This window comes from Kryptolebias marmoratus, linkage group LG15 (assembly GCF_001649575.2).
Source record: "Kryptolebias marmoratus isolate JLee-2015 linkage group LG15, ASM164957v2, whole genome shotgun sequence".
NCBI lineage: Eukaryota > Metazoa > Chordata > Actinopteri > Cyprinodontiformes > Rivulidae > Kryptolebias > Kryptolebias marmoratus.
In genome coordinates, this window is record NC_051444.1 from 33,243,080 (window position 1) to 33,256,928 (window position 13,849).

The 13,849-nt window shown below is 38.1% G+C and overlaps 1 protein-coding gene across 9 annotated transcripts in view; it reads left to right on the top strand.

Moving 5' to 3' along the window:
- The window catches only part of LOC108243991 (serine/threonine-protein kinase BRSK2), a 263,837-nt gene extending 257,516 nt beyond the window's left edge, over positions 1 to 6,321 (top strand). For 8 of the 9 annotated variants that reach the window (XM_017429801.3, XM_017429802.3, XM_017429806.3 and 5 more), the window contains one exon: positions 1,269 to 6,321. In XM_017429801.3, the coding sequence (XP_017285290.1) occupies positions 1,269 to 1,492 (224 nt within the window). In that variant the 3' untranslated portion in view covers positions 1,493 to 6,321. The remainder of the gene's footprint in view (positions 1 to 1,268) is intronic. The other variant, XM_017429805.3, reaches the window with a different exon arrangement.
- The last annotated feature ends 7,528 nt before the right edge of the window (positions 6,322 to 13,849 follow it).

Consider the following 13,849-nt stretch of genomic DNA (forward strand, 5'->3'; position numbering starts at 1 on the left):
AACCCACATGCAGAACACAACTCAGGAAGCAAAGCTCAGTTAAGTGGTTTATTTGCAAATATAAAATTTCCTTGGTTGGTTTTCAAAACAACGGAGTGGACAGCGACAAACAGGAAGCCAGGACATCTGGGAACAACAACAACAGATCGAGAGGTGAGTTCAGGGACTGTAGGAATTTTCCGGTGCTCTAGTACAATGCTTACTTGGGGAGGAGAACCACAACGGAGCTGCTAGGAGGGAGGAGCTGGAGACGGTGATCGTGCTGCGGTGGAGGGCGGAGCTGGAGACGGTGATCGTGCTGCGGTGGAGGGCGGACAGGTAGTAGGATCCGGATGTCGTCACGGAGAGAGCGGGCGGACTGCCAGCTAGCGTTTCCAGACTCTGAGGAGTCTCTTGGGTTCCACGGAGGAAAGGTGAGTGGTGGTCTTGGGCACCAACGGGTACCGTTTCCACGGCGTCACAAGGAAAACTCGGGACGGCAGCCAGACTAGTAGTTGCAGGAACAGCTGGAAAAAAAAAAACAATCCAAACAGATAGCCTTAGTTCAAATCCAACAGGGAGATCAACTAGATCACTGGGGGGCTCAGGGTTACCATAACTGGCTAACACTCAAGCGTTGGTATGCTGGCAGTCGCCGACTTTTGTAGTCCTGCTGACGAGAAGATTAGGAACCGGTGTGACGGTGACATCAGCACTCCAGTCCAACTATCCTAGCCTCCATGGTGCCATCTAGTGGTGATGGCAAAAAAACAACCCCAAATACCCCAGATCCCAACAACAACTTTGCACATTACTGGTTTGTATGGGAGTGTTAGCAGCACCTTACTACCAGGCACTGGTTAAAATAAAAAAGACAGCTGTTTATCAAAATAACAGTTGCATTAAATCTTCAAATTTGTACTTTTTAACAACTTTTAGAATATTCAAAAATTGCCTATCTCTGTCTACAACAGGTATTAATTATTTTGTAACCTTTCCACAAAACCTTCATCTCAGCTGTTTTTTAAACTTTAAAAATAGCTTGATTGGGACATACCTATTAAAACTACACCTTCCTAAAGGCTTCATCTTTCATTTCTGGTGGGGGGTGGGGCTCTTATGAAAAACCCTTCACCCACATTTTTTGTGGCATTAAGAGTCTCTTTTTTCCCCTGCTTCACTCATCTCATCTCCTCTCCTCTTCCTCTTCTCCTCATGTTAATCCCATTGCTCATGTTGTCTGTTTCTCTCTCTCTTTTTGTTCTTTTCTTTTCTTCCCATCTGTGTAGGCAGCCCGTTGAGTAACTTCTTTGACGTAATTAAACAGCTTTTTACAGACGAGAAGAACATCCAAGCGTCGAACTCCCCTGGTGCCCCTGCCATGCCTAGTTCCCCCACCCAGCATGCCCCCAGCAGCAAGCCCAACCAGCCCTTGCCCAATGACTCTAAAAGCCCCCCCAACAAAGACAAAACAAAGATCGCCGCCAGCAACAGGACACAGGAACATCCTTAAGGAGCGGTAGCTGTGCATGACTTGTCAAAAACCCATAATCAGGTCATTAAAATGTGGAGAGCTGCTAACTTTGCCCTTTAGTTTGAAGTAAAAGCTAAAAAAAATAAATCTACTTTTTGCCTATAAATTTTGTACTGTATCATGGGAATGGCTCAGTTTAGGAGTTGATTTGTATTTTAAAAAAACAAGTAGCAGATGTAGCTTTGCTTTCCCTAACTTGTGAGACTTGTGTTCATCTCTTTGTCCTTGAGGGTCTTTCAGTGGGTGTGTCTCCTCTTCACATGTGTGATAGCCTGACTTGTCTCTGCCACCAGGGATCATCCATAATAACTATTAAACTTGACAGCTTCTCAACTGCTGCCTGCTCATGGCCTGCCAATACCACCAACAAAGTCCAAAACGGAGAAAAAGACAGAAGACTCCTTCTCTTCCCTCTATGTCCTTTTTGTTTCTTTCTCAGGCTGGATCAGTAGGGTCCACCTTGCCCCCAACACTAAACATGAATACATCTCAGAAGAGTTCTAAAAAGAAGCCTTAAGACAGTAATGTTTGTCAAACTACACACCCATTTTCTTCCATTTCTCTCACATGTACATAAATAAACTTCAAACTCCTTGACATAAACATTACTACTTTATGGAATTTAATGTCTGAAAATGGAATAAGGATGTACGAACAAAGAAAACAGAGGGTCAAAAATTGGCTGGATTGTATTTTTTTATGTTGACTTTATTTTTTGTTTTTTTGGGGGGGAAAGACAAAATTTCAGAATTTTCAGTAAATTATTCTTGCAGTTTATAACTGCCCTGAATAGTTGAAATGGGGGAGTTTGTGATGTTATATAAATTATTGATTTATTTTTTGCATAGGCCAGTAAATGTTCTGTATGTACAAAAGTGTTTACTTTTTGTTTAATGTATGTTACATTTTTCTGGTTTGTATTCTTGTACAGGCTTGGTTACACCACAGTTTCAAATGGCTAATTCATTTCTAAATTACTGCACATTTTCTTACACTTGCAAGCCATTTTATGCAAACAGAAAAGGAATTGAAAAAGTTGGAGTAGCTGTCTGATAGTGATGGGAACGGCAGCTCTTTTGAGTGAACTGAATCACTAGAATCATTTCATTAAAATGAGACATTTCAAAATATTTGTTTACCAAATCCTTCAGTTCACACAGTTTATTTGTTAGCTAGTTAGTTAGTTTAGTTTATTTCTTTTGTGCCATACACCATAAAAGGTGCCCAGCCCTCACGGGCTTATAAGACATACAAACATATTTCAAAGATGCAGACAGAGACCAACATCAACATCTTTCAAACAAAAAAGCTTCCTTTTTTGAAGATGCCAGGTTTTTAAAATATACTGAGGTAACTAAAAGACATAATATTTAAATAAGTAATGTAGTTTATCTTCATCACTCATATAAAAAATCCCAGGTAAACATCAAGAACTTTACCAAACAATTAATTTCTGAGAGTCGTATACAAAGGACAATAAAATAAGAAATGCATTTCATTTAAATCACACAGAGAACATTTTCGATCCTCCTCTGGGACTGAGTGAAATCATCCAGTTTTTAAGGCTAGAGGCAAAGTACCAAATCTAAGTTTATTCATGCAGTATACAAATAAACAGCGCCACTTCCAGCACAGTACTAAGCAAACAAATCACTCCTCAGTGGCAGTTCGAGGTTTCTGCACATGCACGAATCAGCAGTATGTTTACTGAATGAAACCCTCCCTTGCCCTCTCTGACAGACTCCTCTTTCTGTGTAGCTGAAGTTAGTGAGTGCCACAACACTACAGCAGAAAGCAGCACATTCACTAAACATAAACGAGAGTCCTTCTTTTCTGCTCATTATTGTTACGACCTAAGGACCCCCCACCTCACTGCTGCTGCGCCTTGTCCCGCTGACTAGTCAGTCTTCTTCTGTCTCCTCTCCTCCCGTTACTGGAGAAAATGTTTAAGTTTTTCTTAACTTGCCAACAGAGAGCTAATCGCTTGCACACATTAATTTGTTCTTTGACCTTTCAAAAAAAGTTCAAATTTCTCATAGTTATTAGTTTGTCTTGTCTGATTGAACACTCACTATTCTGCATTATTTAAAGCATTTTATTGAAGGGGTTGAACTACATGAAGGCACCACCCACTTCTCAATGGAAAGAACAATACTTGCTTTCATGGCAGTCTCCAATAACACCAGAAAAGGTTGTAAGGATTTGTTGCTCTTTTTAAAAAAAGTCACTATAGAGGTCTGAAAAATCGCTAATTATAGCGACAAAGTCACTAAGTAGGCAACACAACAGCAACGATTTCTGTCTACTTTTTGTCTCACCTGGGGGCTCCCATGTGGAACGTGTCCTCACTTGTCTTTTTATCCACTGTTTAACAACAAATGACCCTTTCAATGCAGGTCATTCTGCTGCTTGAAACAGCCTCTAATGTGGGCCTGGAACACACCTCCACATGCCTCTGACTTCCTCCATCTTAAAGCACGAGTTCCTGGCATCCTGTTCGAGAGCTTGACAATGAGGCACAGGTGGAAGTTTAGTGTGAGGAGCAATATGCCAGTCACTTACAGTCTGAGCTCAAACCTTAGATCTCAATCTCTAGTGCTAGAGCCATGATCTTGACCTAAATTTTGACTGAGAATAATATCTTCATAAATAACTATGTACACTAACAAAGCTGTATACTATATAAAACAATTTCTTATACATTGTTGCGTTATAAACATCCTTGATGATGTCACTTCATAAGCTCTGTTCATGCAAATCTTTAAACCTTAAATTTGATTCAGTTCATTTCAGTTTATTATATATAGCACCAGTTTTATAACAAAAGTTGTCTCAGGGCTCAATACCACTAAAATTACAAGACCATTTAAATCAGATTTAAATCCAGTCCAATTATTCAATAAAACCACACGCAGTAAATCATTAAACCACTATTAGTAAAAAAGTTCTTTCTAAGGAAGCCAGCAGATTGCATCAAATCTTCAATTAGGCACAATTGTCCATCTTAGCAGCACAGAGAAAACAGAAAACAAGATTATAGTATAGCAGTTGAAGTCATTTTGAAAATATTTTTGTCCTGTAGCAACCAAGCAAAAAAAGACCTAGTTTTTTCACTTTGATATTTTTTTATAATTCAATTACCACAACAAAATAAAAAATCAGTGGGTATAAAGAGACAAGTAAAGCGAAACTTATTATTATTTTAGTGCATCTGTGTCAAAAGACAATGAAAGTGTGGAAGATCTTGTAGCCTACTCTGTGTCTCTATTGTATTGTTTGTTTAACATAAGCTGGAAGCAACAATGGCATCGTTTCTGCAACTACAGGCTAACTTTGTGTTCATCCTGTTGGTGAACCATCTCAAATAATAATGAATCTTCTTTGACATTATTGCCATATAGTTATTTCAAAGTTCTTGTGAAAATATTTTGTTTTGTTTTTGAAATCAAGAAAAAAGGTTCTATTTAAAAAGATTCTCAAAGTAGTTTGGTCAAAGCTGCGTCTATGCCCTGATTTTGTAAAAACCTAGTCCATAACAAAATTACACTAAAGAAGACCATGCTTATCATGTTGAAGTTATTATAAAAATAATGACAATAAGATCAGTAACTAGGATTTACTAGGACCATTAACACTAATGGAATGTTTACAGAGGGCACAATCAGTGGAGATGTAGCATCATCTACCTAATATTTGGTAGAATGCAAACCTAAGATATTAAAACTTGCTTTTAAAATATCATTTTGACTTTTTTTATTTGACCTCTACAATATAATTAGAGTGTTATTTGGTAAAAGTGTAGTGCCATGTTCTGGTGGACCAAGCCCCTTATGAAATGTTTTAATTTCATTCTGTTCATTTTGCACTTTTGACAATTATTGGAATCCGTTTTTTTATATATATATATATTTTGTTGTCCAGATTCTTTTGTATTATCTGCAGGTTTTAGACAATACTGAACTGCTGTGTACACTTTTTTACTTGATTGCATTTTGCCATTGTTATTTAATTATTTATTATTTATATCAAAGATGCAGAGAATGTTCCTAATATCAACTATTTAAGGATATTTTTGTCACGTTTAACTTATTTTTTGAAAACATTAGTTCTTTTCCCTGTTTTTTCTGAAGAGACCCACCTTGTAAAATATGTTGGGGAAAAATAGTTTTGTTGTATTTAAGAATGTAGAATTAGCCTTTTTGAGAGGAAACAACCCCTTTGTTTATAAATATCAGCTCCTTCTCCCATCAAAGCTCACCAAACATTCATTTTGTAAATAAGCCGAATTTATTGACAAGCTTATTTAAAAAACAAAAGAAAACAAAGAAAAAAGAAAGGGATTCTTACTCTTAGCTTTGATCTCATACAACTGTTTGCATGTTCTACATTTGTCTTTTCTTTGCATGTTGTTGTTGGAATTGTTCACCTGTTCCCTTTCTCTCTCCATGCTTTTATGGATTTTTATTAGCTTTTTTTAGCTTTTTTATTTTTTTTTTATTAAATTTGCCTATCTCTTCTCTCCTTAGCCTTTTTTTTGATTACTGTGTGACACAGTAAGTTCACAAAGACTCGTCCTCACTCATTTTCTCAGAGAAGGACCTCACTGGGTGGGTGTTGGGTTATCAGTGAAAAATTAAAGCAATACCTTTCATCATTCACTTCCCTCTTTTTCTACTGTGGGAATCCAGAACACACAGAATGGACCGGGAGTGCTACCACTGAGCAGGATATCCACCGGCAATGTATTCCCCTGTGATGTTACTGTGAACAACTTCAGTGCTAAAGGAATAAAATCTTTTGACTTTGGACTTTTGGATGTGTGTGATGCTTGTTTATTTTATAATATTCTTTAGTAGTTTGGCATATTTAGATTTTTTTCCCACAAAAATTTATATATGCGGATCAATTTATTTCTACCCATTAGTTAAAGAATTAAAAACCCACATATGGTACTGAAATAACTTGAAACTGAAAAAAAAGAAAAGAAAAAAACAACAACTTTAACTCAACTAATAAAAATCAGTTATTGCTTTTGAATTTTGGTTCAACTGAATTAATTAAAAGAACAAATGATTGAAACTGGCCTTGACAAAAAAGATGGAACCCCTTGAAAAGATTTAAAATAAAGTAAAATAAAGTAAAATAAAGGAACATGTCAAACTAAGGTGTGTTCTCTAATTAACATCACAGGTGTCTTCAATCCTGTAATCAGTCAGTGTGCCTATTTAAAAGGTGAATAGTCTGTGTTCCTCAGCTCAGGGGACTTGTCAGCTTTCCCCACTAGCTCTAAAAAAGTGCAGAGTGCCCCTCTGAGCTCCCACACTCAACACACAGGAGTGGTAAAGCAAGTCCTGGTGATCAGCATCAGTTTACTCAAGGAATGTAATGAACTGATAATGCTGAAGTCCATTTACTCAAGTGACATCGACAAGCTTCCCATCTGGCTTCATTACGTGATATAGCTACGATACAGACTTGCACAGGGCTTCCTGGTGGATAATGCAGTGCAAGAAAGTTACATCCAGCACACGATTTTCCTTTTTCACCTTATCCTGGATTCTTTTCAGCAGTCCAGTGTGTTTTCCTGTGAAGTTTGTGGATCCATCTGTGGTGACACTTGCAAGTTTACACCATGGTAGCTTCCGTATCTCAATGACATCAGCCACTCTGTCATACAAGTCTCTGTTATTTTAAAATTGTCATTAATTCCTCTGATAATTTGTCCATTTGAATGCCAGCACATAACTTGCTTGAATTGTTGATGAAAAATATTTTGCTGACTCTGTAAATTGTCTGCCAACGTCTGAACAGCAGCCACACACTCTTGCATTGACTTGTTGCTAGCTCAGTTAAGCATGGCTGGTGGAAGAAAGGTGGCTAATTTTATATTATTTGAAAACTGATACAGATTATTGGCAAAAACAGCCTTTGATCAGACTTTGGTGAAAAAAGACTTCGCTATCCACTCCTAAATAAAAAATTTGGCACTCACTGTCATGTTTTTATTTCTTCGGTCTGCTCATTGTTACAGACGGGCTCAGTGCTGCATTAAAGTTGACATAGACAACCATGTTGAAAGACACATCCCGTGGTCGTGGAAAAGATGTCAGTATGTTTGCGAAGGGTGAAATTATTGGAATGCATCAAGCAGAGAAAACATCTAAGGAGATTGCAGAAACTACTAAAATTGGGTTAAGAACTGTCCAACGCATTATTAAAAACTGGAAGGATAGTGGGGACCCATCGTCTTTGAGTGTGGCCGGAACAAAATCCTAAATGATCGCGAGCAGTGATCACTTAAACGTTTGGTGAAATCAAATTGAAGAAAAACAACAGTAGAACTCTGGGCTACGTTTAATAGTGAAAGTAAGAGCATTTCCACATGCACAATGCGAAGGGAACTCAAAGGATTGGGACTGAACAGCTGTGTAGCCTTAAGAAAACTACTAATCAGTGAGGCAGGTGTTAGGGAGCATAAAGATGGACTCTGGAGCAATGGAAGAAGGTCATGTGGTCTGATGAGTCCAGATGTACCCTGTTCCAGAGTGATGGGAGCATCAGGGTAAGAAGAGAGGCAGGTGAAGTGTTGCCTACTGTCCAAGCCTGTGGGGGCAGTGCTATGATCTGGGGTTGCTGCAGTTGGTCAGGTCTAGGTTCAGCAACAGGATGTGCCTTGGACTCTTTCTCAACTCAGAGGATATTTTCTTCAGTATATCCTTGGTTAGGCTTCTTGTTATGTTACAGACCATTGTTTCTTTGATGGGTGTCTTCTTCAACATGGAATTATAGTAATGACTGACCGACTTACAGATTGTTAGTTTACTCAAATTACCTGTCATAGTTATACCAATCTTGCTATTAGCTAGAGTTACTTAACTGATGTTTTTATTTCTGTATTTGATTCTGTAATTGCTTTTTGATTAGTATTCTTGATATTTTTAAATGGCTCCTCTGAGAGGAAAGTTTATTCATGTTTGTTAGTTTACTCAAATTACCTGTTATAGTTATACCAAACTTGTTATTGGCTAAAATGACCTGATTGATGTTTTTTTTTATTTCTGTATTTAATTCTGTTGTTGTTTCTGTGTTGTAAAGCACTTTGGATCGCCTTGCTGCTGAAAAGTGCTATATAAATAAATTTCACTTCACTTCACCATGTGTTAGAGCTTTGTCAGTCTTACCTTTTCTCAGGTATTTTCTGGCCTAAGACGTTTTTCTTTTTTTTCATGTGTGACTTCACCTATATGTTTCACTGTAAAACAGTTTTTGGTCTTCTGATTTTTAAATATTTCTTTTTGTAAAACTGTACATCGTGTTGCATCCATAAAAAAGTGTATTTTCCAGAAGCATCAAGAAGTGGAGATTACAAATACTGCTCATCTTCACATGTTGATATTTAAAGGAAAGTGTACAGCATTGATTCTTCTTTGCAAACTGATTATATAATGTATCACTCCATGGGAGACATAGTTTTCTGCCCCCATGTTTAGGTTTAACTTTATTCCAGTTTCCTTGTTGTGTGCTATTTAACTTTGACTTTACTATATTTCTTTTTTTAGAGGTTGTGTAACTTAATGTGTTCTTAATTTCTCTCTTTGTTTTTGACAATGCTTGCTCTAACTGTGGCTGTGCTGAACTGATTTCTCTTTCTTTCTGCTAATTGTCTTTGTCTTCACTTGTAAGTAGTTTAATGTTTACACCAGAAAGATCTTGTCCTGCACTGCTATCAGCTTCATTTTGTTTGCCTCTTACTGTTATGATTCTGGCCCATCTGCCTGCTCTGTTTTCCTCCTGAGCTCTCCTTTTCTGCAATCAAGCCCATCTGTTCCACCTGCGTGCTGCTTCCTTCCTTCCATCCTTGCCTGCCTGTCTAATCCTGACCACGTTCTTATTGCCTGGACTCTCTGCCTTGCCCCTGTCTGATACCTCTCTGGCTTCTGCCTCACAACTCCTGTCTTTCGCCAAGCCCACAGATCTGCTTGCTCAAAACCTGCCCCTACTGTTCCAACCCTAATTTCTGTTTTTTGACCCCCGAGTCCTGCCAAGGCCCCGGCTTTGTTAACCCAAGTCAGTCCCTTTTTCTTGGATCTACCAAACTGTTTCTGTTGGACCTAAGAGGACGTCATCTCCCTTGCCAGCTCATTGCTCCACTGCTGAGGAGCCGTGTTTCAGATTCCCCTGAACTTCATCGATTCTGAGAAAATTAATGGCTTTATTTTGTTTCTTTGAAACTTGACTCTTGGTAGACAGCCACTAACTTGTCTCTCCCTCCTTAGAGGGTGGTTGGCAGTTTCCTGCCATTTCATTTTTGGTTCAATAAATCTTTTGATGCTCACTGATTGTGTCTGGTTGACATTCTGGGTCCTCAGAGCTTTTCTTAACACTTACACTCTCTTCTCCATCTTTTCCCTTTAAGGGTGCCTTTAAGCTTTATCCTCTCACTTATTTCTCTACCTAATGAGTAACATATCCAAAATATAATATTGAGTAATACAATTTTATTTTGTAAACATCTAAAATGTAAATCTCAATAAAAGCTAAATATAGTATCCTCCCTCTCTCATATATATATATATATAGTAGTGCAGTGTAATCTGATGTCTGTGGAAACAGATATTGAGTCAGTCCGTCAGATGTATGTGTCTTGAAAGTCCTATATTTCCTGCTGCAGCTCCATACAGGTCGTTAGAGCACAGCATGGCAAATCAGAGGGTGTGGTGGTGTTGCCGCAGAAGACCAGGGCCCATCCAGGAAGGCGAGCGGGTGCTCCTCCCGCAGCTCGGCCAGGATCCTGGCTTTCTTCCCCGGAGAGAGGGTAACACTGGCGGTGGAGTCTGCTGGGTTCTCTTCTGGCTGGTTCATTCTGTCATGAAGTGGGATGAGGGAGGCGAACCCAGTTTGCAGACTCATGATGAAAATAAACTAATTTATTTAGAAACAAAAACAAAGAGCTGACTGGGAAGCAAACAAAACCTAAACTAAACAGGAACAAGACAACCAGGACACAAGGGGCGTCGAGAAGTAACAACAACCAGAAAGACAGCACATCGGGGAGGCAAGGATACAACAATGAACCAGCAACTAAGTGGAGAAAGTGGCTGGGTTTTAAAGACAGGATAATGATGGGAAGTGGGCACAGGTGAGTGATTACAATTGTAGGCAGGTGGAGATGGGCGTGGCAGGAAAACCAGAGACTGACTGAGGAGTGAATGTAGCAGGAAACACAGACATGAGGAACAAGAACTGAACAAAGACAAGGATAAACACAGGAACCAAATAATCAAAACACAGAAAACACAATATAAACCCAAACCCTGACATTAAGCACCTCTGTCCAGATTCCTTGTCGATCTACAGAACAGATGATCGTCAGCCACTTAAAATAATTTATTTTATTTGCTTTATAAACAGCAAAGACAAGTGATAACCACTGCTCATGCAACATCTGCCTCACTAAAAATCCAAAGAAATAAAACACTGAATAATAGAATGCCTACCTCCAGCTTTTTGCCAAAGATTTCTCTGGTTCTGACCTTTTCTGAAATTACCCATTTTAGGCAGAAATAACAAATTGCTTTGCTATGAACTCTCTAATTCTCGACACTGTTTTATCCTTCTTTACAAATTCATTGTAATTGACACTAAAGATGAGGTAAGTTAGCAACATCTAATGTTTGGTATGTTTTTTTGTCACTTCAAATCATTTCAGTTTAAGGTCAATCATCATCATCCTAATTCCATATTTTAAAAAAGTAGTCTTTTAAAAATAAAACTGAAAGATTTTCCTTCATTTGAAGTTATTGGGGGGGGGGAATCAATAATTCTGTTCACAAAAATAATTTTAAAATAGAAAATGCCTTAGAATCAGATAAAGATCACTGTGCCTCGTGTTTAATCTAGTAGAACAATTTCACATTAATTTTATGTCACTGGGTCACATAACCTAAAAGATATTGATTTTTGTTTCTTAGACCTTGTTTGTTTGGTAATTTATTGATAAAACACTCACTGTGCAACAGTGATCAGACAGAAGTTAGCTGCCCAAAATCAGACTGCCTGCCCAGGGTTAAACTGGTGGAAAAGGATGCTGAATTCCCATATCCAACCTAAAACTAAAAGCCAGCTGCTTCTCAATGGAGCAGTAGAAGCAAAATGACTCCATTGAAGCTCACCGGCTTTTCCATAAAAACACTCCCACAACAACTTCTGATCAATCACACAATACTTGGGGCAAACCCCAGTACAAAAAAATTTGGCCAGGCCTTGTGTTGAGAAGGGGTGGATGAAGCTGCTATGTGAACAAAATGACCCAATTTTTGACACATCCACGTGAATGAGAGCCAACTTTGTAACTTCTCATAGAGAATGCAAAGGCCTTTCCTGTGTCCCAGCTGCTGCTACTGTTGTACAGAGAGTGCTATGACCCTAAACCCTGGTGAGGAGTGCTGGCATGCGTCTGAGTCTGCTTTGACCTCCCGGAGGAGGACAGGATGAATTTAAGCTCAGGTTCTCCAGTGTTTTTACTATCAATGAGTTAGACATGTTGTGAGGAAATAGGGGTTCTTTTAAACAATTTATTAACTTTACACACAATAAGGAACAGAGCAAAAAGGTTTAATGAAATGTAAAAGTTTGATTTGGATGTGGAGCTACAGGAGACTCAGTCTAAACCTATTTCAGTTTGATAAGGGACAAGATCAGGTTTAAATGAAATTGATCAATCACATCCAGAGTTAAATAACCCAACAAAAAACCCAACCCGAAATTTAACATTTAACCCCTACCCCCCATCTTTATTTTAACAGGCAAAGAAAAAAGAGAAAAGGTATTGTTTCAGTAACAGCTTTTCTAATAAGATACTACAACTAGATTTTTTTGGGGGGATACAAAATTTATTCCACTATAGTAACCTTTACAGGGTACCTGAAAGTTCCCAGTCTAAAGAAAATGTTTTTTAAAAAAAGGGTTGAACAATTTTAAAATAGTATTCCTCAACAGAAAATTTGAAAGTCTTTGAACTTTTGCACAATCCAGATTGTGAGCTAGATTACCACCAAAATTCAATCACTTTTTCTTATGTGATAACTGCAACATTTTCTGAAAATTTCAACAAAATCTATTTATTAAGTTTTAAATAATCTTGCTAACAAATGGAGGAATGGACAGCCACACAAACCTGAGGGTGAAAACATAACCTCCTTGGCAAGATAAAAATAATCGACTCAAATGGTTGGATTTTATGGTAACATGAAGAGTCACCACTTTTTTATGACCTCTAACCTGCTGTCATCTTTCACCAACTGTTCCCTGAAAGGTTCATTCTGACCTAAGTGAATTTTGGGACATATAATCAGTTATTCAAAGATTGTTTACATGCTTTCTTAAGGCTTTTGAAGAAAAACATGATTCATTACTGAAATTAGATGTTTATTTGATTACTAAGCTTAAAATTTAAAAAAAAAAAAAAAAAGATTATTGGTTATTTTTTTGTGTGCAAATGTTTTATATAAAAATTATTCAAGTGTTTTAAGAAACTTTATTTCTCTTGCCTTACATGAGAGCTGTTATATGTTCTGAGTGAAAAGAATCTTTGGACAGAGTGAGATAAAGCCTTTCTGCTCTGATTGTTCTAACTGTTCTCAAACTTTGTTGAATAACAAACTGAAGAGAAAGCCTTGGCAGGTGACTATAATCGTCAGTTCGTTTTTGTCAATTTGTTTTATAGTTTGTTTTTGTTTGTTATGAAGGTCTTTTTCCCCTTGTTTCTTTGTTTCGTTTTTGTAACCTTAAGAAAAACATTTTTGCTCAGTGTTTTTGTTTTTGTGAGTCCAGCAGAAAAAAACCGTAAAGAAAAACTTAAGTTGAGAAATGACTTTTTGTACCAGTTTGTGCATCACCCAACTACTGATTTCTAACTCCAGCTGCCTCCTTGCCGACCCGCTGCAAACATTACCACAACCTCAGGTGACCTTGGATAGAACACTGACCTCTGATCCTCAACAGATTCTTGGCCGTAGTTTACCTGCCTCCTTGCCATAGAGGCCTGAGCAGCCTCCCCACAGCTTCTGGTGTCTATAACTCTGTGTGATGAGAAAGATGAAAGAAGCTATTTGGGATTTGGCTTTTATACTTTAATTAATGCAAGTTGATAAATAACATCAATTTCCAATTTGTTGTTTCATCAAAAAAGGGGGACCGGAGGGTGTGTTCCAATTACAGAGGGATCACACTCTTAAGCCTCCCTGGTAAGGCCTATTCGGGGGTTCTGGAGAGGAGGGTCCGTCGGATAGTCGAACCTCGGATTCAGGAAGAGCAGTGTGGTTTTCGTCCTGGCCG